Consider the following 22,596-nt stretch of genomic DNA (forward strand, 5'->3'; position numbering starts at 1 on the left):
CTCACTGGCTGAGCGCGGTGCGGGTGCAACACCGAGGGTTGCGATCCCGTTGCCGGTCCCCGGTATGGGCGCGACACTGAGGGTTGCGATCCCGTTACCGGTCAGTAAAAAAGACAAAAAGGAAAAAAAAAAAAAGAATTTTCTCTTTGTCTTTGAGCTTTGCAAATTTGAGTATGTGTGTCTTGGGGAGGATCTTTTTGGATTGAATCTGTTTGGGGACCTTTGAGCTTCCTGGATCTGAAGGTCTGCATCTCTCCCTATCACTTGGAAGTTTTCTATTATTATTCCCTTGAATAGGTTTTCAATACCTTTTCCTTTCTCCTCCCCTTCGGGAATACCCATAATTCAGATGTTAGAACATTTGAGGTTGCCTGCTATCTCTCTTAGATATTCTTCATTATTTTTAGTTCTTTTTTCCTTTTTTTTTTTTTTTTTTGGTCTGCCAGGGTTATTTCAGAAAGCCCATCTTTGAGATCTGAAATTCTTTCTTCTGCTTGCTCTAACCTGCTGCTTAAGCTTTCTGTTGTGTTTATTTCAGTGAGTGGATCTTTCATTTCTAGGAGTTCTGCTGTATTCTTTTTTAAGGTGTTAATCTCTTTGTAAATTTCATCCTTCATATTCTGGATTTTTTTCTTGTTTCCTTGTGTTCTCTAATTGAGTCTTCTTTTATTTCTTCAAGCTTTCTTATGATCATTGCTTGGATTTGTTTTTCAGACATTTCAAGGATTCCCTATTCTATGGGGTATGGAATTTGAGCATTACTGTATTCCTTTGGTGGTGTCATATCTTCTTTTTCGTTTGTAGTTCTGGTGTTTTTTCATTGATGTTTGGTCATATGGTAGAGGACTTGCTTCTTTTGTTACTCTGGGGTTGGCTATGAGGATAAAGACTTCCTCCTCTGTTTGCAGGCTCTACTAGTGACTCTTCTTATATCAGTGTAGTCATGTCAGTGGCAGGTTGCCTGTAGAGTGGCGCTGGCTGCTATTGTGGTGGTGATCTGTCCTTGTGGTGACAGAAAGTTTAGTGGTATCTGTATTACACCAGCTTGGCTCCTGTTCTAGCTTTCCATGGCTGTAGACTGAGCCCCTGGTACTGTGAAGGTCTCAGCTCACCTCGGCGCCTACTGGGCTGTGTGCACTTTCCTTCCCCCCCAGAGCCTTAAACTGGAATCCTGCGCCACAAGGGTCTGCTCTCGGCTCACCGGGGTGGCTGCTGGGCTATGTGCGCCTCCCTTCTCCCTGGGGCCTTAGACTGAGCCTTGGTGCCACATGGGTCTTGGCTCACCTCAGTGGCTGCTGGGGTATGGGTGCTTCCCTCTGGGCCTTAGACTAGGCTCTGGTGCCACAAGGGTCTCTCTGTGAATACTGAAGATAATTTATGCAAAGTTATTTTATAGATGACAAATTAACTTTATACATTCATACACATGTCCATTCATTAGTACATTTATTCACTCAGTGAGTATTCCCTGTGCATCTGCTCTATAGCAGGCATTATTTTAAGTAGTGAGGATAAACTGGTGAACAAAAAATAGACTGCTTTTAAGGAGCTTACATTCTTATGGAAGAAGAAAGGCAATAAATAAATACATAACATGTCCCGTGATTGTAAGTGCTAAGAATGAAAATGAAACTGGGTAAGGAAGATAGATAGGCTGGTGGAACACTCCGTTAGGTGAGGCAGTTAAGCAAGGCCTGTGCTGATATGTTGACATTTGAGAAACTTGAGGGACATGAGGGAATGAGCCGCTCAGATACCTGGAAGAAGAAAGTGCCAGGCAGAGGAAAGATGAATGTGCCTGAGTTGGGCGTGTGCATGATTGTATGCAAGGAACATTGTGGCACTGAGGCTGGAGATGAGTTGAAGGATATGAGGTCAGGTAACAGCAGATGGATGTCTTGAGTTTGAGATCTAAAAAAAAAAATGTTTCTTCATAAATAGGCAATCCAATATTGCCAAAGTCCCAATTAGAAGACCAACTTAAATAATTTAAAGCTTGCCTAGCTTATTGTGTCCCCTACTTTCAGAATATCCTGTTCTGATTATTATTTTATTTTGGGATGTCTCTAGGATAGTGGTGCCTGTTTACTTATTAGTGAGTTACTAATTCCTGCTCTATCCTCCACACAAAACGTTTTTAAGAGTCAACTGACTTACTGTATTATGAAATTATTTCAAAAACTGTAAAGTACTTTGGAGTTATTATTCCATACAAAAATGACTCGGGGCTTTAAGGCAGGTTTTGAAGGATTTGGCTCTGTGAGCAGGGCTTCCCATAGCAATTACCAATAATTATGTAGTACATATCAACTTTTGTGAAAATGCAGAATTCATGGTGTGACTTTTTCCAATGGCTTCTTGGGATCACAGCCAGAATGATGGTTAAATTAAATGTTTTAGAGACATGCACTAGTGCAGACCATTTCGCAAATATATAGGTAATCGTCCATTCTCATTATCCTTTCAAGGTATCATCATCATCTGAACATCTGTGTACCCAATTCATTAAGAATTTGTTGTCATGAATGTTCGTATACCCAAGTATGGAGAATCTATGTTGAGAGAGGCTGGAAAATGGGAGTACTAGATTTTTGCTTACTTTTATGCTTAAAACTGCTTTATAACTTAAAATAGCAAACATTTTCATTAACAGAGGCATTGGAGATGTGATTTGTCTTAGGACTGCCTCAATGCAAAAAAAAAAAAAAATCATTTAGTTATTTAATGAGAGGAAGAATTAGTGCTCTATATTTAACCGAGACTGCTTTTCTATTAGAAATGTGAATAAAGGATATTTTACTTTATTTTGGTTTATAGCAAGAAAAATCATATGGCAAATGTGTTATAGTAAACTAATTTCAAACTAGAGAAATTTTCTGGACAATACGAAGGTTTAGCAATTTTCTTCTTCTTTTTTTTTTTCTTTTTCTTTTTGTCTTTTTTCGTGACCGGCAACGGATCGCAACCCTCAGTGTCACGCCCGTAACGGACCGGGACCGGCAATGGGATCGCAACCCTCGGTGTTGCTCCCGCACCTCGCTCAGCCAGTGAGCGGCCGGTCTGTATGTGGGATCCGAACCCTCGGCGGGAGCGCCGCTCACACTTCCCAAGCGGCGCACTGTAGCAGTGCGCCACCGGGCCGGCCCTGGGTTTAGCAATTTTCTAATGAAAATTAGAAATTAATTTTGGATAATATAAACTTCAAAAAATTCTCCTGGGGTTGAGTATGGTGAAATATTACAATTTCAAATAAAGCAATTCAGTATTTTATAATAATACGTGTTAAAAACCAATGAGCCAGTGCAGTGGAAGTCTACTTGTTTGAATTTATGTTAATAAGGTTAAGAAACTTCTTGTAAATTGTAGTTATAAATAATTTTAACATAATTGTTTGAAATTGAGTAAGGCATAGAGCTTTTGAAGGTGTTTTTTTGTTTGTTTTGTTTTGTTTTGATGTTCTTGGATCTTCCCTTAGCACATTATAAAAATTTTCAAAAAAGTGTTTAATCAAAATTACCAAATTTGAATTCTGCTGTAAACCAATTCAGTTGCTTTTGCCCCAGTTTCAAGTGTGTATTTCTACTTACAGGTAGACATAGCTGACACTGATAATGAAGAGAAACGCTACTGTCTATTTATAGAACTCCTGGAATCTAGTCACCACGAGGTTGAATTTCAGCACTTGGTTTTACTGTTGCAAGCTTGGCCACCTATGAAAAGTGAATATGTGTAAGTTTTAAAATAAAATTAGCCTAATTAGAGTTCCTCTATCTGGAATTTAGTTCTAAAAATGTAGCACCTTCAAAAGAGCCAATGAAGGAATGATTTTGTGTGTGTGTGTGTGTGTGTGTGTGATCAATATTTGCCTTTAGAGGAAATTAAAATTGTTTTCTGAAATATTGCAATGTCTTTTCATTTCTCCTTGACCTAAACTGAAATATTTTATTCAAAAGTATTAGACAGTGCTTGATAATAACATCTGAATTATGATGTCAACAAAACAATTTTCTTCTGGTATTTTTACCAGGAAATTTCTTGACTGTCTTTTAATAGAGTTTACAATGCTAACTTGAGAATCCGTATGGGGTAAATGAATAATTCCCATTCATTGAGAACACAGGATGTTATGTGCAATTTATGTGTATTATCAGTCATTCACATAACAAACCTATATGGGAAGGAGATGTTATCTTATTTTATAGATGAAGAAATTAAGGCTCGGAAGTTAAGTAACTTCAGGCACCACAAGGCTGATAAGTGGAGGAGACAATTCTAACCAGTCACTCCTCCCTTTCTCTATGTCATGCTGGGCCTGCAGCTGCCACTCAGAACTGTGTGGGGTAATTACCCAGTCCTCGTGCTGTCAGTCTCATACCTTTCGCCTTTCCTTTGGATGAAGTGGCCAGATCTCCTGTCGGCACATAAACTGGCTATCGTGAACTGCTGCTCCTCAGTGGCAGAATATACGAGCACCGGCACCCTGCCCCACGTACCTGTTGCTCCAGGGCTGATCTTGTTCCTCCCAAACTTAGCAAGCAGACTCAGACGTTAAAGAAGGATGTTTTCCTGAAAATAAATTATCCTGTGAATAGTTTAGGGCTGCCCTAGAACACCTGGAAAAGACTCTTCACCTTAAATCTAGGATAAGACTGTTAGGGATTTCTGAAGCAAAGGGAAGTGGTGTTTTTGTTTTGTTTTGGTTTTTTAACCAAGTGTTTTCAGAAGGAAAAAAATGTTTTTAGATCTCTCTTATTTGTGACAGAGATGGCATGGTGACTTGTGGTTTTTCTTACCTTCACTATTTGAAACTCTACAGTACAGGCTCTCGCATCATAAAACTATTGTTTTTGCTTGTGGCAGGGCATTTCCATATGGTTCCCAGGGATCTTGGTGGAGCTTCCTCAGGACCTAGGAGTGCTTGTTAAAGCAGGGTCCTGAGTCCCATGCTCCACTTGCCGAGTCCAACTCTGTGTACTGGGAACTGTAATCTGTTTCTGAACAAACTCCTCAGGGGAGCAAGATGGGAAGTGGGTGTGGGGACCACTAATTATATTGTCAGTTCTGCTTTACTTGGTTAGGAAATTATTAGGGTTGAATTGTAGACCTCTTCATAACCTCATTTTTGTATTTGAAGTATGACACCTTTAATAGATTAGTTAATTCTGGTTTTACGGTTTCTTTTACTTTTAGAACACTGACCATTTAAAATCATTCACTTACCCACAAGAACCAAAATCAGCTTTATTAGAACATTTATTGCATTTTTAAAACATTTAATGAATTTGTAATTTTTAAAGTTATGTTCTTACTTTTGTAGTCATGTATGTAGTAGAATAGATTTGTATTTGTGGAAGATTCATAATTTTCATCCAGTGTATCATTATTGGCTGGTGAAAAATATATTTTGATAATTTGTTGTCAAAGCCACATTGCCCAGTGGTTCACTGTGCTGGCAGGCCAGAATTTCTGCTACAGTGAGACAGCCTGTTAGTGACAAACCCAGGAGCACTGAATTCAGACTCTGAAAAAGAAGAGCAGAGAGTAAAGTCTTGAATGTTACAAGACTTCTCAGCCTCTCAATGCTCTCATAGGTCTCTGTCTGCATCTTGAAATAAGCAGAATTCTTCATCCTTATACATTGCTAATTTGAGCTGGGACACAAAGGCTTTGCCAAAGGCTAGTATTGTAGCTGCACTTAAATTTTTTCTCTGGGGGCAAGGAATAAAATATTTCAAGGGAAGGACCATCCTCAGTTGTTCAATGTCTAGAACCTAGTGCTGTTCTTATGAGACAGCAGACTCCAAAATACTAAAAGTTTAAGAAAATGTAAGTAAAATCAGTACCCTGCTCCTGGGACCATAAAATGAATTTACCTTTAAGTTGTCTATTGAAATGCAAATTGTGATGTTTTTTATGAAACATGGGGTAGTGGTAGTCAAAGAAGGGAAGGAAAAGGCAAACTTTTCTGTGCTTTTATGTTTCAGATAGAAGAAAACAATAAGAACATAACATGCGATCATACTTGCTTCCTCAGATCTGTGCAAAAGCTGACCTCTGCTATGCACTTCCCTGACTGTAATCCAGTCCTGCCCTGACCCATAGCAGTGATAATAGTAATATGATCAACAACAACCAGTATTTATGTAGTAAACAGTAAGGTGTTCCTGCATTAAGAGTGTTACTTTGCAATTGCAGATATCAGTTATTAAATAAAGCAACTCTGCAAGGAAAACATTAAACCTCCTTTTCCCAATGAAAAAACTGAGACCTACAAATGTTGGGTGGCTTCCTCAAAACCGTACAACGAGGGTGAGAGTTTGAAGTAACTTCTCTGAGTCACCCAAGTAATGAATCAAGGATCCAGGACTTATACCTGAGTCTCTCTGGCCTCACAGCCTGTGCTCTTCCAGCTCCACTGACTGCCTCCATGCTGTTGGGTGTCTTGGTGATACCACAGTACACTGCTTCTTCTCTTTCAGATGTTACCTTTTCTATAAGATCGACTTGAAGGAACTTAGCATCTAGATTCTGATTGTAGTTTACCATGAGCATTATATTTCATAAAATTAGATTTCTTTTCTGTTTTAAAATTTCTTATCACAATGATGATAGCTTCAGTCATTTCCAATCAATGCCTTGCATTTTTCTCCGTTAGAACCAGCATAATCAATAATCCATGGGTGAGACTAGCTACAATGATGCTAACCAGATGCACAATGGAAAACAAGGAAGCACTGGGGAATGAAGTTTTGAAAATCTGTCGCTCTTTATATAACACCAAGCAGATGCTGCCTGCAGAGGTGAGTGGATGTTTCAAGTGGCTTTGCTGGGGGTATCCCTTTTCTTATAAAAACTCTTTATTATGAGCAGGCCCAGTGACTGTACTTGAGGAACATTTAAGTTAATACCAGGAGAGGCCCATAATTTGCAATGGATCAAATGCAGAAAAACAATGCTGAAGGATGCTTTGAGCTAATTTTCTTTTTGGTGGACCTCTGAAGCAGTATTCCTTTTGCAATTCCAGAGTATAAGCCAGTTTTTAATTCCTTCTGAATGCCATTTTGTGTCTAACTCAAGTTATGTTCCAAGGGGTTGCTCGTGTGTTATGTGTCTGAACCAGGCCACTTAGTAAAGTAATGGTAAGCTTTAGGATTCCTCTCAGCAGGGAACCAAGCAGTCTGATTTTTACATACTTTCTGACATCATTGTAATGAGGTTGCATAACCGTCATGTTTATTGTGTACAAAATATGGTAAAAACTCAGCCACCTCCTTTCTGACCTTTGTTCTCTATTTGATCCCATGATTTGACTGTTACAGAGATACTCATTTTATATACATATATACACATGAATATATGCATATGTAGACACACACACACATATATTTGGACACACTAAAATAAGCACATATTAATTACCGCCCCCTGCTGTGGATCTCATCTCAGCAGTATATTGTTTGAGCAATTTTTGTGTATTAAATTTAAGCATTTGGATAATGGCATTAAATTGATTAGTATTTGGACACACTAAAATAAGCACATATTAATTACCGCCCCCTGCTGTGGATCTCATCTCAGCAGTATATTGTTTGAGCAATTTTTGTGTATTAAATTTAAGCATTTGGATAATGGCATTAAATTGATTAATTGGTTTTGAGTTTCTACCACAATATTTGGACACACTAAAATAAGCACATATTAATTACCGCCCCCTGCTGTGGATCTCATCTCAGCAGTATATTGTTTGAGCAATTTTTGTGTCTTAAATTTAAGCATTTGGATAATGGCATTAAATTGATTAATTGGTTTTGAGTTTCTACCACATAGGAGATAAACTTGAAAATAAAATTATAAATATGATCCTTTCAATCCTCATTGTAATCACTCAAGGAAAATATTCTTATTATGAATGCACATTTAATGAACTGTTTTCTAAGTGAGGGACTGGATAAGTGTTTTTAGATTGAATTTTAGACTATTTTATACATTTAAAGAAGTCTTTCAACCACCAGAATGACAAAGTTATTCTGTAAAATATTTAAAGAATCAACACCAGAAGTAAACTCTCCTTGCTCCAGTGGAGTGTGATTTGTGTACCACAGTCTGCGTGTATCAGCTACTCTTCCACCTGTGATTCTCCTCTGCTATATCGTGAGCACCTGGTGGGTGGGAACTATGGCTGTATCATCTGTGTGACACCTGTGGGTGGATTCAGAGTGGGGACCTACCACAGTTTATTACCACACCAGGGTAAGTAATATGTAAATAAAATGGCTTTTACCTTTGCCTTCATGTAGGCAAAGATCAAGCGTTGTTAGATCAGGACTGAACACCAGACGTGTGCTGCTGTCAGTTCTGTCGAATCTAAGTTAGGAAAACACTATTTCGGATCTAATGTTACTATCTCACAAGCTGGTGATAATCGTAATGACTAACATTTACTAACGCTCTTGGGATTTCACTCACACTGTCTTCTTTAACCTTCACCACCACCTGTAAGGAGATTCCTTTATTTCCATTTGACAGATGATGGAAGGGAGGATCTGAGGTTAAGTGTCTTGTTCCCACTTCCTCAGGCCACGAGTAGTGGATCTTTCCTCAAACCAAGTCTCTGTGTTTGAATGTTTGAAAAAGGAATACTTCCAGATGAGCCATTCTTGCCACATTTGGGATGTATGTGCACTGAATGTCTGTATTATACAGTGTCATACATTTTATTGTCAATTTTCCCTTTTCCATAATACTTCCTTCAAGAATGGCCTGTAGAATTTAGCGTCTAGATGATCAGTGTTTTTAGGCTGTTAGGATCTCTGTTATTGCCTAGAGAAGTTTATTTGTTTTTTAAAATATCCTTGTTGATTAGGTTTTGCTGTAACTTTTCTAAGGCAAAGAAAGTAGGTTAGCTGACGACATGGCCTCTGCATCTTAACCCTGACATTGTTCCACTAGCAAATCAAGGCTCAATGACAGTTTCATATATTGTCTTTTAGCCGCCTGAGAATAGGGAATAGATATATGTGAGTGTCCATAGCAGTAGTATACCCTATCAGTGTTAACATTGAAATTTTACAGAAACCTTGTAGAACATAGAAGGAAAAGTATATTCTTTTCATTGATTAATGTATAACAAGTTGTACTTTCTGTTTTCTATCAAGAAATAAGACTTGGTGGTTAAATGAGAAGTTACATACCTGTGATAATTCAGCTTTCTAATATGCTTCTACAGCTAGGTTGAGATATTTTGACAAATATAGTAATATGTTAAGTTACTTGCAGTGGTCCCGTTTGATCTCAGAATCATCTGGTCAGTGATTCCTAAGTATTTTTAGGAAATCAGAATATGTAGCACAGCACCTAAAGCACACATCTGTTAGAGTACTGTTCACACTATGGAAAGGAGTTTACTTGTCTCTCTTTATTGGGACTGGGAACACCTTAAGGGCAGGGAACATCATACATAGTAGAGCAGAAGGAGCCCTAGTAATGCATGGAGTTGTACTGTTCCTATTCTGGATGGGCCACGTGATCTACGAACTTGAGAAAAATCACCAAACTCTCTGGACCTTTGTTTTCTGGTCTCTGAAATAAGGGGTTAAACTGGATGGTCTCCGAGGGGACTCTAGTTCTGTCTATTTCTCAAGGTCTCCAGGCCTATAAGGAGAATGAGATGAGGGTCTCTGTGTCCTGCTTCATTCATAGCACATAATTCACTACTTTTTGTAAGTCCATACTTCTCTTGGGGTGAGGAGACAGGTATTGGATTGAACCCCTTTTCAAAGTAGGTCATTATCACTTTTCCAATTTGATGAAATGAAAGATTCAGGAAGCTCTGTTGCTACAATGACTTTTCTTCATTTTCCTTATGTTGCCTCAGTTTCTGGTCTATTAATTGGGCACACACAAATATTTTTCTTAGGATGCTGTGATTAGAAGAGGTTTGCAAATGGCATATACCATTTTTATCAATGGCTAACTGTGTTTGAATGTGAATTGAAAGTGTTACAAAGGAAGGAACACTGCTGTTACAAAGTGGAAATGTCTTGTTAAGTTTATTTTACCAAATTTGGAAGTTTCATAGTTTAATTTCAGAGTTCCATAGTATTATATCACCGTAGTGGTAAGATTATCTGTGACTCATTTTTTTTTTTCCACCCAGTACCTCTCGTTGTCCTTCTCCATGGCTTATGAAGTGTGTGTGCGTAATTGTTTATGACAGAGTACTTCAGTGGGCTCACTTTCTTCATCCCCTTTTCCCGTCCCCCACTAAGCTCCCGTATTTATAGATTTCTTTCCTTCATGACTCTTTAGAATGCCTTTTCGTGATTATTTGCTGTTGCTCATGGCACTTGCTTACTTATGGCCCTGATGATTTTCCTGATGGAAAATATTTCCAGCAGGATAAAGTCCCTGTTTCTCACAGGTCATGTGTCCTGCAGTCTTGAAAGTTACTTTTCCATCTTCTCAGCTTGTAGCCATGGCAATATGTGAAGCATTCTCAAGAGTAGAGGATGTATACAATAAGAAATTGGCATAAAATAGGTTCTTGGCATTTACAGATTTAAAATCCAAAGTTCCTGCTATTTATGACTGACCCAGAAGGTCCATGCTTTAGCTGCAGCTCATCATGAATTGCAGTCACAGATGCTGTGCAGCTGTTGTGTGAAAGTGAGTCACCAGCTAATGATGAGCCTACCTAACCCCCAGCTTCTAAATCTCAATGTGGTTGAGCTCCATCATGGTGAAGCCACTTTTGATAATGTCAGGAGCTTGATTTTTAGAATCAGACAAAATGCAAGTTATTTAACCTTTCTACACTCTGCTTTCCTCACCTGATTAGTAAAATTATGGTAGCACCTTCCTCAAAGGATAGGAGGAGAAAACTAAATGAGATGATGTGTACTGAAATGTAGGATGAGAAGCGGGTGGTGTTCAGCTCAAGGAAGCTGTGTCCCAGGTGGAGCTCCGAGCTTTAGACCCAGCACAACCTGACAGGCTCTAGAGAGCATGGGCCCGCGGCTGCCACATCACCCAGCTGGCCCAAGCGCCATGTGTGATCACCATGGGGAGACCCAGCTAGCCAAGATCTCGGCTGACCTGGGGCTGCTGGCCATCTAGGTAACTGCAGTGGGACCTGCTGGAGAGGGAGGACCCACTCTTCAGCAGGTCCCTGCAAACCCCTGTGCAATGTCCAGCACATATGACAAGCCCTTTGGTCCCTGTGTCACCAGTCCCTGCATACCTTGTGCCCCGTGATCCCACTGCAGGCCCTGCAAACTTTTGATGTTTTATGCCCCAGGGCCAGCAGCAGGGTCGTGTGAGGACAGGAGTGTTGGTGGACTGGTCCTGCTTCTCTGATGACCACAGGCCACGGGCATCACGCTCCAATGTGTGACCATAAATCACAGTGCACTGGCAAAACAGATGCCGAGGGTCGGGGCCTAGCTCTGAGCCCAGGCCTTCCTAATCCTCTTCATTCACTCCCATCTTGGTGTTGTTCTGTGTCCTGATGGTCAGACAGGTTTGAGCTGCGAAGGTGTCAAATAAGGTGTTTTGTGTTTTTTTCTGCTGCTTCAGCTTTTCTTGAAGTTTCCAAAATCCCATTGTAAATCTCCTAGTAAATGCCCCTCTTGCAACACAAGGGGGAAATTCCCAACACACATAGTAGAGGATTTAGTATTTTAAAACAAAGTGAGTATTTGGCCAATAACTCTTAGTTAAGAGATTAAAAGTACTCAGTAGCTCACATAAAATGAGCTCCTCCATTCTTGGATGTCCTTGCCTGGCTATGTGCCATCTATCCATTATGCTTGTTCAAAGGGGTATACAGGTTATTTCATGAAATTTGTCATTAAAGCTAGGGTTAGCCAAGTGTTATGTTTAGTCTAAACATCATACATTGCTGAGAAATACTTGTTTACACATTATTGATAACTTATTGAGTAAGAAAATATGATTGTTAAGTACAAGTAATTTTAGATATGGCATGTACAAAGCAAGTTTGGAACAGAGAAGGAAAGATATTCTTGCCCTCAAAAGAGGCACAAAGAGAAGTAAATAATTACAGTAATACAAGAGGCAAGATAATAATTTAGGCAAGGTTATGCATTTAGAACATAGAAAGAATGCTAACATGAGATGTTCAGAGGTGCCTTCACAGAGGAGATGTGAGTTTTCTGTGCCTTTTAAAGCTGAGATTCAAAGAATAAGTAGGGGTTAATCAGACAGAGAAAGAGCAGAAGTTACACTGAGTGCAAAGACCCAGAGGTGTGAGTCCAACACCTGGCAGCTGCACCGTCCAGTACTGTGGACTATGGCCACACGTCGCTATGAATATTTAAACTTAAATAAAATTAAAAATGCATTTTCTCATTGCACTGTCCACATCTCACATGTGCATGAAGTTCATGGCAGTGGTATTGGACAGCGAAGATACAGAACGCTTCCATCAGAAAGGTGGAAGTGGACTACGCTCTCTGTGGAATGTGTGGGTGGGGAGCACGGCTGTCACCTGCAAGCAGGAAAAGGAAGAGGAGGAGGAGGTCACAGGAAGAGAGTCCTGACATGGCTGGCCAGGCCAGAGTGTCATGCGTGGGAGTTTGTGTTTCATCCTCCCAAATATGTTCTTTAAGATTTGGCATCCTAGATGAAAAAATCTGCATTTCTCTTTGGCCCAGATGCTTGGTGAGACTCCTCTGTGTGGTGTGTGTTCTTTAAGGCCCACACATTACTTTTCTGAACTAGAATCCATAATGCTTCAAGTATACATTTTACAAACTGCTGCGCTGCTGAGAGTTATCAGCGTCTCACAGGTTTGTGTAGCACAACCTTCCACTCTGAAATTTGAAGGCCTTGCTGATTTCCAGAAGAGGTGTGCTGGGTAAAAGCTAAAAACCTATAATAAATAGAATTTCGAAGAGAACTTTATCCTAAGCTTTAAACGGGAGCTTCTTTGTGTCCTCCTTATTCTATCTCTGCTTTATAATAATGTGAAAGAATTTTGAAAATATCATAAATTTGAGTTTTTCTTCTCTGGTCTGCTACTGTTTGAGTAGCACAAGAGAAAAAATCAGTCTCACAGAGGGCAGTGGTCCTCAGTTCTTTGAAAACAACCCTTGCTTTCGTGTAACTGGGGTGCACTCATTGTCTGGTCATTGGTCCAAGTGTTCGGTTATTTATGTTGGAGCTAGAGTCAGGAGACCAGAGGTAGCATAGCTCAGCAGGGCAAACAGCTTGCAGATTTATTTTTTATTCTTTCATAATTTTGTTGTAAAGGATTATCATTTGTTACCTTATATAAAAGCCTACTCTTTGATGACAGCTTCAGCTGGTGTAATAAAGGGCAGAAAATAAAATTCAGATACACTTGTGAAGATCCAAGCACATTTTCATCTTTATGCACCACAGAAAGTTTTCATGAAGATGGAATATCTTAAGCTTATCAAAGATTCGATTCACCTTGACATTAGAATTATTAACAGGTCTTAAAATATTTTATTTGCTAATTTAGTTTGTTTCTGTGGATAACTAGATATTGTTAACAATATTAACAATTGATAATAGCCTTTATTAAGTCTTTACTATATGATTCACCTTGTATATTATATTCATTAACAAATAAACACATAAAACAAAAACTGCACTGTAGATATAAATACCTATATTTTACTTGAGAAGAAACTAGGGCTTTGAGAGTTTAAGAAAAAAATTATAGTACTATAGGTATACATGGAGTACTATGCAGCCATTAAAAGCAATATTGTATGTTATAGCCTGGAAAGATGTTCACAATTATTGTGAAGTGAAAGAAGTGGGTACCAAGCCCTGTACTCAGTATGGTCCCATGTGCGCTTTACACACACACACACTCGTAGAACAAGAGGAGGAAAGATCCAGCCAGAACAGCACCGGCATAAGAAAGACGTGCTTCCTTGACCTCGCTCATGTCGTGCTCCTGTGGTTTCAGTGTGTGAAGGAGCTGTGCCTGCTGCTGCTGAACCAGTCCCTCCTGCTCCCGGCCCTGAAGCTTCTGCTCGAGAGCCCAGATGAGCATCTGCACGCCCTGGCACTGGAACAAATTGCAGCTGTTGCCAAGGTATACCCAGTAGAATTTATTTATTTATTTATTTTTACTTTTCTTCAAAAAAAAATTTTTTTTTCCTTTTTGTCTTTTTTCGTGACCGGCAACGGATCGCAACCCTCAGTGTCGCGCCTGTACCGGACCAGGACCGGCAACGGGATCGAAATATTTATTTGTACATATTTGTGGGGTACAGTGTGTTGTTTCAATACCTGCATTATACTGCACAGTGTTTCCCTTAGGGTAGATAGCATAGTTTTGTGATATTATGTGGCATTTGGCATTTGTCTTTTTGTGCCTGCCTTACTTCACTTAACATGATGGTTTCCAGTTCCATGTTGCTGCAAATGATAGGATATAATATTTTAAACAGCTGAGTAGTATTCCATTGTATATATGTACCATAGTATTTTTTATCCATTCATCTGTTGATGAACATTTAGATTGATTCCATCTCTTGGCAATTGTGAATAGCAGTGCAGTGAACATGGGAGTGCAGGTGTCTTTTTAATATATTGATTTCATTTCTTTTGCATATATACCCAGTAGTAGGATAGCCGAGTCATAGAATAGATCTATTTTTAGTTCTCTGAGGAAACTCCATACTGTTTTCCACAATGGTTGCACTAATTTACTCTCCCACCAGCAATGTTGGCGAGTTCCTTTTTCTCCACATCCTGGCCCAGCATTTGTTATTTTTTTTTAATCTTGTTGATAATGGCCATTCTAACTGGGATGAGATGATAACTCTTTGTGGTTTTAATTTGCATTTCTCTGATGATTAGCGATGTTGAGCATTTTTTTATGTGCTTGTTGACCATTTCTATGTCTTCTTTTGAGAAATGTCTGTTCACGTCTTTGCCCATTTTTTTAATTGGGTATTTGGTTTTTTGCTGTTGTGTTGTTTGAGTTCCTTATGTATTCTGGATATTATCCCCTTGTCTTATGTGTAGTTGGCAGACACTTTCTCCCATTCTGTAGATTGCTGACAGTGTCCCTTGCTGTGCAGAAGCTTTTTATAATGTAGTCCATTTATATATTTTTACTTTAGTTGCCTGTACCTTTGTAATCTCACTCAAGAAAGTGCTTCCCACTCACATTTCGTGTAGCATTTCCTCTAGTAGTTTCTATAGTTTTTGGTCTTAAATTTAGGTCTTAGATACATTTTAAGTTGATTTTTGTGTATGGTGAGAGATAGCGGTCTAGTTCAATCTTCTTCATGTGGATATCCAGTTTTCCCAGCACCATTTGTTGAAGAGGCTGTCTTTTCCCTATTGTATATTTTTGGCACCTTTGTGGAAAATCTATAGGCTACAAGTGCATGGGTTTATTTCAGGGCTGTCTATTCTGTTCCATTGATCAATTTGTCTGCTTTTATGCCAATATCATGCTGTTTTGGTTACTATAGCTTTACAGTATATTTTGAAGTCAGGACGTATGATGCCTCCATCTTTGTTATTTTTGTTCAAGATTGCTTTCACTGTACGGGGTCTTGTCTGGTTCCATACAAATTTTAAGATTTTTTTTTTTTTTTCTATTTCTGTGAAGAATGTCATTGGGAATTACAGACCAGTATCTCTAATGAATGCAAATGTGAAGATCCTCTAGCAAACAGAATCCAGCAACACATTAAAAAGATCATACACCATGATCAGGTGGGATTCATTCCTGGGATGCAAGGATAGATCAACATATGCACATGTATAAACATGATACATTACATCTGCAAGATGAAGGGAAAAAAAAAAACATATCCCTCCAAGCTGATTGTCTTGTCATTACAACTACATAATAGGGAGCTCCTGTTCTAGTTGCAGTTCTGACAGATGCATTTGAGACAAAAATCTTGAAATTCTAAAAGGAAGACTGATACAGTCACATATGGAATTCAGGAACGCATCAGGAAAGCTCTGTGCAGGATGAATACAGAAAGGCAATGTATAATACATCACTGTTTTATTCTCAGGCCCATGACAGATTTAAAAAGAAGAAACATTCTCTTCCATTTTTAAATTTTATGCTTTAGCATTAGATAACTTAGGGTTGTGATTTAATGAACTCATCTTGTATGATCCTTACTGAAACCCTTTAGTAGGAAGATCATTCATTTGAATTACGTGTGTACACACACACTATACACATACACAGACATACACACACGTAAATAATTTATATATACAATACATATATATTAACAAAAATATGACAGGATGTCTTCTAGGGATCAGAGAGAGAAGGAAAATCCTAGAGCAGATGTATATGCTTGTTCCACAAAACAGTGAAGAGATTGATGAAAATACATCATTGAAATAAAATTTCATTAACGACAAAGAATAAAGTTCTGTAAATGGTTACTGAAGGTAGAATGTAATTGTATTTGGAAACACTCATTAAGAAAATGAGAAAAATCTAATGCCTTTTTTTCATTTAGATTTATTTTCAAAATAATGTAAAATTTTCTGCAAAGGTTTTGTGACTACCCTCCATTCTCACTGATCATTAATCATAACAGTAGCCTCTTTGGGAGCTGGACTGAAGTAGGGAAGCTGGGAGACTTGTATATTGGTAGTCTCCCTGCCTATATGTGCTAAAATAAAAGTTGCACAGCTTTTGGTATTTATATGAAACTGAGAATTATAGTTAGTTTTTTTGTTCTTAGTTTTCTTCTTATAAATCCAAGAAATCAGGAAAAAGAGAAAACTGAAGAAAATCAGACTGCATATATTCAGTGCATTTTTTTTCCTTCCCAATATCATATACTGTGTTAGTATCTCTGCTTAAGCATTCTCACTAGAATTTTCCATGGACCTCTCTGAGAGTAAAACAGTGATGTACATACATTGCCTTTCTGTATTTATCCTGCATAAAGCTCTCTTGATGTACTCTTGAATTCCATAGGGTGAGTGGATCGGTTTTCATTTTAAAGATTCTTTATCTCAAATACAGCCATCAGAACTGCAGCTAGTACAGAGGCTCCCTAACTGCTAACAAAACTTGCTACTCACACAGCCCCCCACCCCCACACACACAGGGACTATCAAAATACGAACTTAAATGGGAACATTGCAATACCCAAGCCATTTTTAAATGGCACTAATTTACCTCTATAACGCTTTCATCTACATGTTTGACGTTCTGATTGTGCTCACACTTGGTGGGTTTAAAACTGCTCTGCAGACTGAGTGGTTTCCCTGTGGTTGTGATGATAGCACACAAAACCTCTGTGCCCTTCCAATGCAGAAGTCAAAGCCACAGGTATAAATTGCTGGGCTGCATCACTCTACCACTGAGACCTTTACTTTCAGGAATTCAGTAATGAGACCATGGGGACTTCTGTCTGCTAGGCTGAGTGTTCACATTAGGCTACCCCATCTGTGCCCTTCCTGTGTGCTCCATGGAAATGCGGAGTATCTTCAGACCTTTTGTACCCTTCAAAGGCTAATGTTTTGCAGAGTTTTCCATTTAAAATTTTTTTTTAACTTTTTATTTTGAGATCATTTAAAATTCACATACAGTTATAAGAAATAGTTCAGTGAGATCTCTTATACTCTTCACCCAGTTTCCCTCAATGGTAACATCTTAATATTATAACCAGGATGTTAACATTGATACAATCTGTCCACCTTATTCAGATTTCACCAATTTTACACGCATTCATCGTATGTGTGTGTGTGTCTGTGTAGTTGTATGTGATATTGTCACAAGTAGATTCATGTGACTTTCACTCCAGTTACAGAACAGTTCTGTCACAAGGATCCGTCATGCTACCCTTTATAGCCACTGCCACCTTTTCCCTCCCCACCCCAAGTAACCCCTGACAACTACTAATCTGTTCTTCATCTCTGTAATTTTGTCATTTCGAGAATGCTGTATAAATGAAATATGAAATTACTGTAATTCGTCATTGCTCTCCTAGCACCATTAAAGGCTCATGTAACATTTTTTTCTAAAGGAAGAATTCAGTGGGCATTTTTCAGGACTCCCGTCTAGCTATTTTTAAGTCATCCTCATTATTGCAGTAAAAAATATAAAACTTTTGCTTTCTCTTTTTATTTTGATTTTGCTGTTCACTCTGTCCATTAGTAGGGGGATTGAGTTCATTAGTAACTTCAGTTTTCCCCTCATTGGTTGTTGACAGTAGTTTCTGTTGACATTAAAAGAAGAAACATCTGGCGAAGGGACTCCTCTGATAGCGATTGCTCCTGCACAGTGTGCAGATCCAAGTGCACAATGCCCCTCTTGTTTGCTGATAGCCCATGTTATTCTGCTGTTCATTATAAGATACAGACAGCTTTATAGGTGTTTACAGTTAAAAGGATGATGCTTAAGTTCTGATGCCAGAGACTGTGCTGGCTTTTTCTCCAATAGTAGTACTCATTTCTTTCTCTAAGCTTTTCTGAAATTGCAAACCTCTGGTGTTTAGCATCTCACCTTTTACAGATGGCCAACAGCCTTCTTCCTGGGCCAGAAATGCAAAGTCCTTCTTTGAGATTATATTGTTGGTGAATGATTAAAACCCTGTGTTTTACAGAGTGCTGGGTAACCCTCACCATCAGTTTCAGTGAAATTGGGAGATCACCTTCAAAACCATATTCTCTCCAAAAAGAGTACTCCTGGTGGTGTGTTTGAATCTTACCTCTAGAATATTTTCTATTCAGATGGAAGTCTCTTGACTCTTTCCATCAAAATGAACAGGTACATATGTACAACAGTTTTATGCACTGGAAATGTTCCCGTTTCATAGTCCAGATTTGCGATGGCTTTGCCCTTCGTCGCTTCCTCCTCTTAGGTGCTGCTCAGGGTCTCTACCCCACCCCGTGTCCCAGGGCTTGTCCTAGGCCACTCTGCTTGCTAAAGAGTAATTTGTGGGGTCCTAGGGGAAGGGTTTAAGACCTTTAGCATCTAATTAAGGGTTTCTCCATGTAGCTAATAATAACTAACATCTTTTAAGTCCCTTCTCTATGCCAAGTATTATAATAGGCACATTCTCGCTTTATCTTCTTAATAATCCTGTGAGAAGATATTTTGGTTTCACAAATGAAAACACTGAGACTCAGAGGTAACTCGGATAGCAGGCAGCCAGGGCTGAAATTTAAACCACAGAACTAAAGTTCAAAGTCCATACTCAACCACACGGCTGCTTTTAATATAACTAGGAAGGCTGTATTATATTGGAAAAGGGTTAATTCTACAAAGAAATGAAATTGTTGAAATCACCTTAATGCATATTATATTAGCACTGAAAAAGACTAGAGCAGAGCTAGTGCAACAGCTTGCCCAGTCAGGCTGCTGTTTTAAGCCCATTAACTCACCCAGGCTCTGGCTGAGCACTGCTGAGGGCAGGCAGCTGCCACCTCCGGGGTCTCTGTGCCATTTGGGGTAGAGAGTATGACATGAGAGCACCTCCTAAATGAGGCCTGCACCCTGCACCCTTTTCTCTTCAACACATTAACCCTAGTCCTGCCTTGGGGAGTTGCTCCAGAATTAGGCAGGTCCTTCTTCCAATGACAGTCCTCCATATATTTAATAAATATGATGCCCATCTCCTTTCATCTTGCCATGAAGGTGCCAGAACCTACCAATATTGTTTACAATGACCAGTGTCCAGGTTGGAGTGAGAATTGTAAAGATTCTCAGAAAAGTACGTGTGAATTAGAATATTTATACAAAACCAAGAAACCCTCCTTTCTTTGTTCTCCCTTTAACTCTATCCACGTTTCTAACTAGTCCCTTCCTAGTGGGTGTCTCCCCCACCCTGGGGTGCCCCTCAGCGCTGCCTTCTCCATGCCCAGCTCAGCCTCACGCACTCTGCTTCCTGCCTTGCCTGCCGCGATAGCAGGGAGATTGGGGTGGGGTCCTAACAACCTCGTTTGGTGTCTGCAAAGTCCTTCTTTTGTATTGCACCTAATATCAGTTATTTTCTTCTAAGTGTGTCCAAACTGAGTTGGACTTAAGTGACCCAAGTGAGGCAAAGAATCAAGCAAGTACTTTTCCATACATCTTACAGGCACCAGCTGGTATTAAACTGACATCTTTTATCATCGTTGTTCTTTTGGCTCTTGGGGTAACAGCTCTTTTTCTCAGACTTATGGGCCTCTCTACTCATTTCTAACTATCATTTTAGCTTGAACATACAAGATCTGTTACTTGCGCCTGTCGTCATTTACCCTCAGCCTGTGCAGGTCTTCTTGATGCAGGAAAAGCTGCAGCAGCACCTCACAGAGTTCTCGGCTGGATGCCTCCAGCGACAGGCAGCTCGCTCCTGGGCTAACCCTTCAGTTTCTGTGCACCACTGGTGGTTGGTTGACTTAACTAGTGTGAACAGTCATATTAAGCGCACCCACTGTGCACAGTCCAGTACTGTGTGTGGAATGAGGAACGCATAGGACGTTTGTAAAGATGAAATAAAATATCATCATTCCTGTGTTTAAAAGAATTATCTCATGGAGAGGTTGACATATGAAATAATAACACAAGGAATTAAATAGGTACAACGTGTGGAACTAGCCAGACTCAGGGCTCCAAATCCAACATTTGTTATGGTTACAGAAGTGATCAAGTTGGGTTTTCAAAAGATTCTCTCCCTCTCATTGTTAGGTCATAAAACAGATGATTTGTTCTAATTTTGGTGTCAGAAGAGGCATACTGTTAAATGCCATGAAAGGAGTGGAATTGATGGTATGCTGAGAAAAGGAATCTGAATATCATATTCAGATAAATACAGAATACAAAAAATCATCTGCAGGCATTTTTCTTATCCCAAGTGTAGACCTGTGTTGCCCTTTAATTTTTCTGCCCTTGTGGTTGATATTTTTAATAACTTTTATTGGTAATAGTATATGTAAAAATAAGACACATGTCCTTCCATAAAGTAAACAGTGAAATAATATTAAATAATCTTCTTTAAAGTAATTGAAATGAGACCCTGCAAGCATTATGCTTCTGGAATTTCAGCTTACCTCATTACTATAATTACTCTTAGCTTGGTATAGATCCATAAAATCAAAGATTTTAATTCAGAGAGGGTTCATTACCTATTGTTGAAAGGGGAATTAAGCAGATAACATTTTAATGGCTTGGAAGACAGTACTGCTTTGTGCTTTAATAGATATAAAATCAAAGATTTTAATTCAGAGAGGGTTCATTACCTATTGTTGAAAGAGGAATTAAGCAGATAACATTTTAATGGCTTGGAAGACAGTACTGCTTTGTGCTTTAATAGATTTCTTCCCAAGATTTGCAAAGTTTCAGTTATTCTCAAAAATTACTCCCACACTCACCAAAAAACCAATCTCTAACAGAGATGGCAAGTGTTCTACTCATCTTCTGATACATGTAAGCCCTTCCCCTTGTAAAAAATCCTTTATTCCTGATTTGTTTGCCTATAATAACTTGAGCTATCTACTGAACTTGAACTCTGCACCAGACATTGTATGAAGCTCTTAAAAGCTTGTATTGTCTCCAGCCCTTACTGACAGCTTGTATTTCCCATGTGGAAACTGAAGCTCAGAGAGTTTGTCCTTAACAAGGTCACAGAGCTGCTTAGTGACGGAGCCAGGACTGGAAATTGGTTCCTAACCCAGAAGCCTGTCTCCTTTTCACAATGACAGACTGTCTCTCACTCTAATTCGAAGTTATTTGTTCAGGGGAATTAAATCAACTAATTCTCCTGGACTTTTCTCATGTTTATTTCAAACATACAAACTGAGTCCAGAAAAGACAGAATATATTTTCTCCTTAAAGCCCTTAAAACACCAGTCAATCCAACATCAGGGATGTGTGGTTTTCCAAAGACCATATACCAAAGTCAATTCCTGATCAATTAAAAGTCAGACAATAAAGAAAGAATATATATCAGTTCCTTTGAGGAATTATGACTTCTAAGTTTGAAAGCAATAGAAACATCATAAAAGAATAGGTCTTTTTCCTAACAATGTAAAAATTTAAAACTTCCATACAACAAAAAATAACCAAAACAGAATTGCAGACAACAGGTTAGAATATTTGTGATAACTAAAATCAGGGTTAATATTAAAATTATACAAAGAACTCCTTCACATGTGAACGTAAGATGTTACAGCTCTACTAAATGAGCAAAGGATGTGATCCTTTCCCAAACAAAAAATAAAAAATGATAGAAAATACAGCTGTCTGTTGATATCCATGGGGATTGGTTCCAGGAGCCCCTCAGATAACAAAATCCATGTTTGCTCAAGTCCCTGATACAAAATGGCATAGTATTTGTGTATATTTATGTAATATCGTCATACATACTTTAAATCATCTTAGAGTAATTATAATACCTAATACAATGCAAATGCTATGTAAATAGTTGTTGTGTGTTGTTTAGGGAATAATGACAAGGAAAAACATCTATACGTGTTCAGTACAGACACAATCATCCTTTTCCTCCCCTGAATATTTATGATCCACTGTTGGTTAAATCCGCAGATGTGGAACCCACGGATATTTTGAGTGATGGTATATGGGAAAAAAAAAATTGTTTTTGCAAATAAACA

The 22,596-nt window shown here is 38.8% G+C and overlaps 1 protein-coding gene across 1 annotated transcript in view; it reads left to right on the forward strand.

Annotated features, from left to right (window-relative positions):
* LOC103594718 (neuroblastoma-amplified sequence) overlaps positions 1-22,596 on the forward strand; it is a 301,995-nt gene that overhangs the window by 275,321 nt on the left and 4,078 nt on the right. Inside the window, exons 40-42 of the mRNA XM_008577970.1 lie at positions 3,590-3,729; positions 6,656-6,800; positions 13,964-14,092. Coding sequence (XP_008576192.1) covers positions 3,590-3,729; positions 6,656-6,800; positions 13,964-14,092 — 414 coding nt within the window. The remainder of the gene's footprint in view (positions 1-3,589; positions 3,730-6,655; positions 6,801-13,963; positions 14,093-22,596) is intronic.

This window comes from Galeopterus variegatus, unplaced genomic scaffold (assembly GCF_000696425.1).
Source record: "Galeopterus variegatus unplaced genomic scaffold, G_variegatus-3.0.2 Scaffold1612, whole genome shotgun sequence".
NCBI classification, from domain to species: Eukaryota; Metazoa; Chordata; class Mammalia; order Dermoptera; family Cynocephalidae; genus Galeopterus; species Galeopterus variegatus.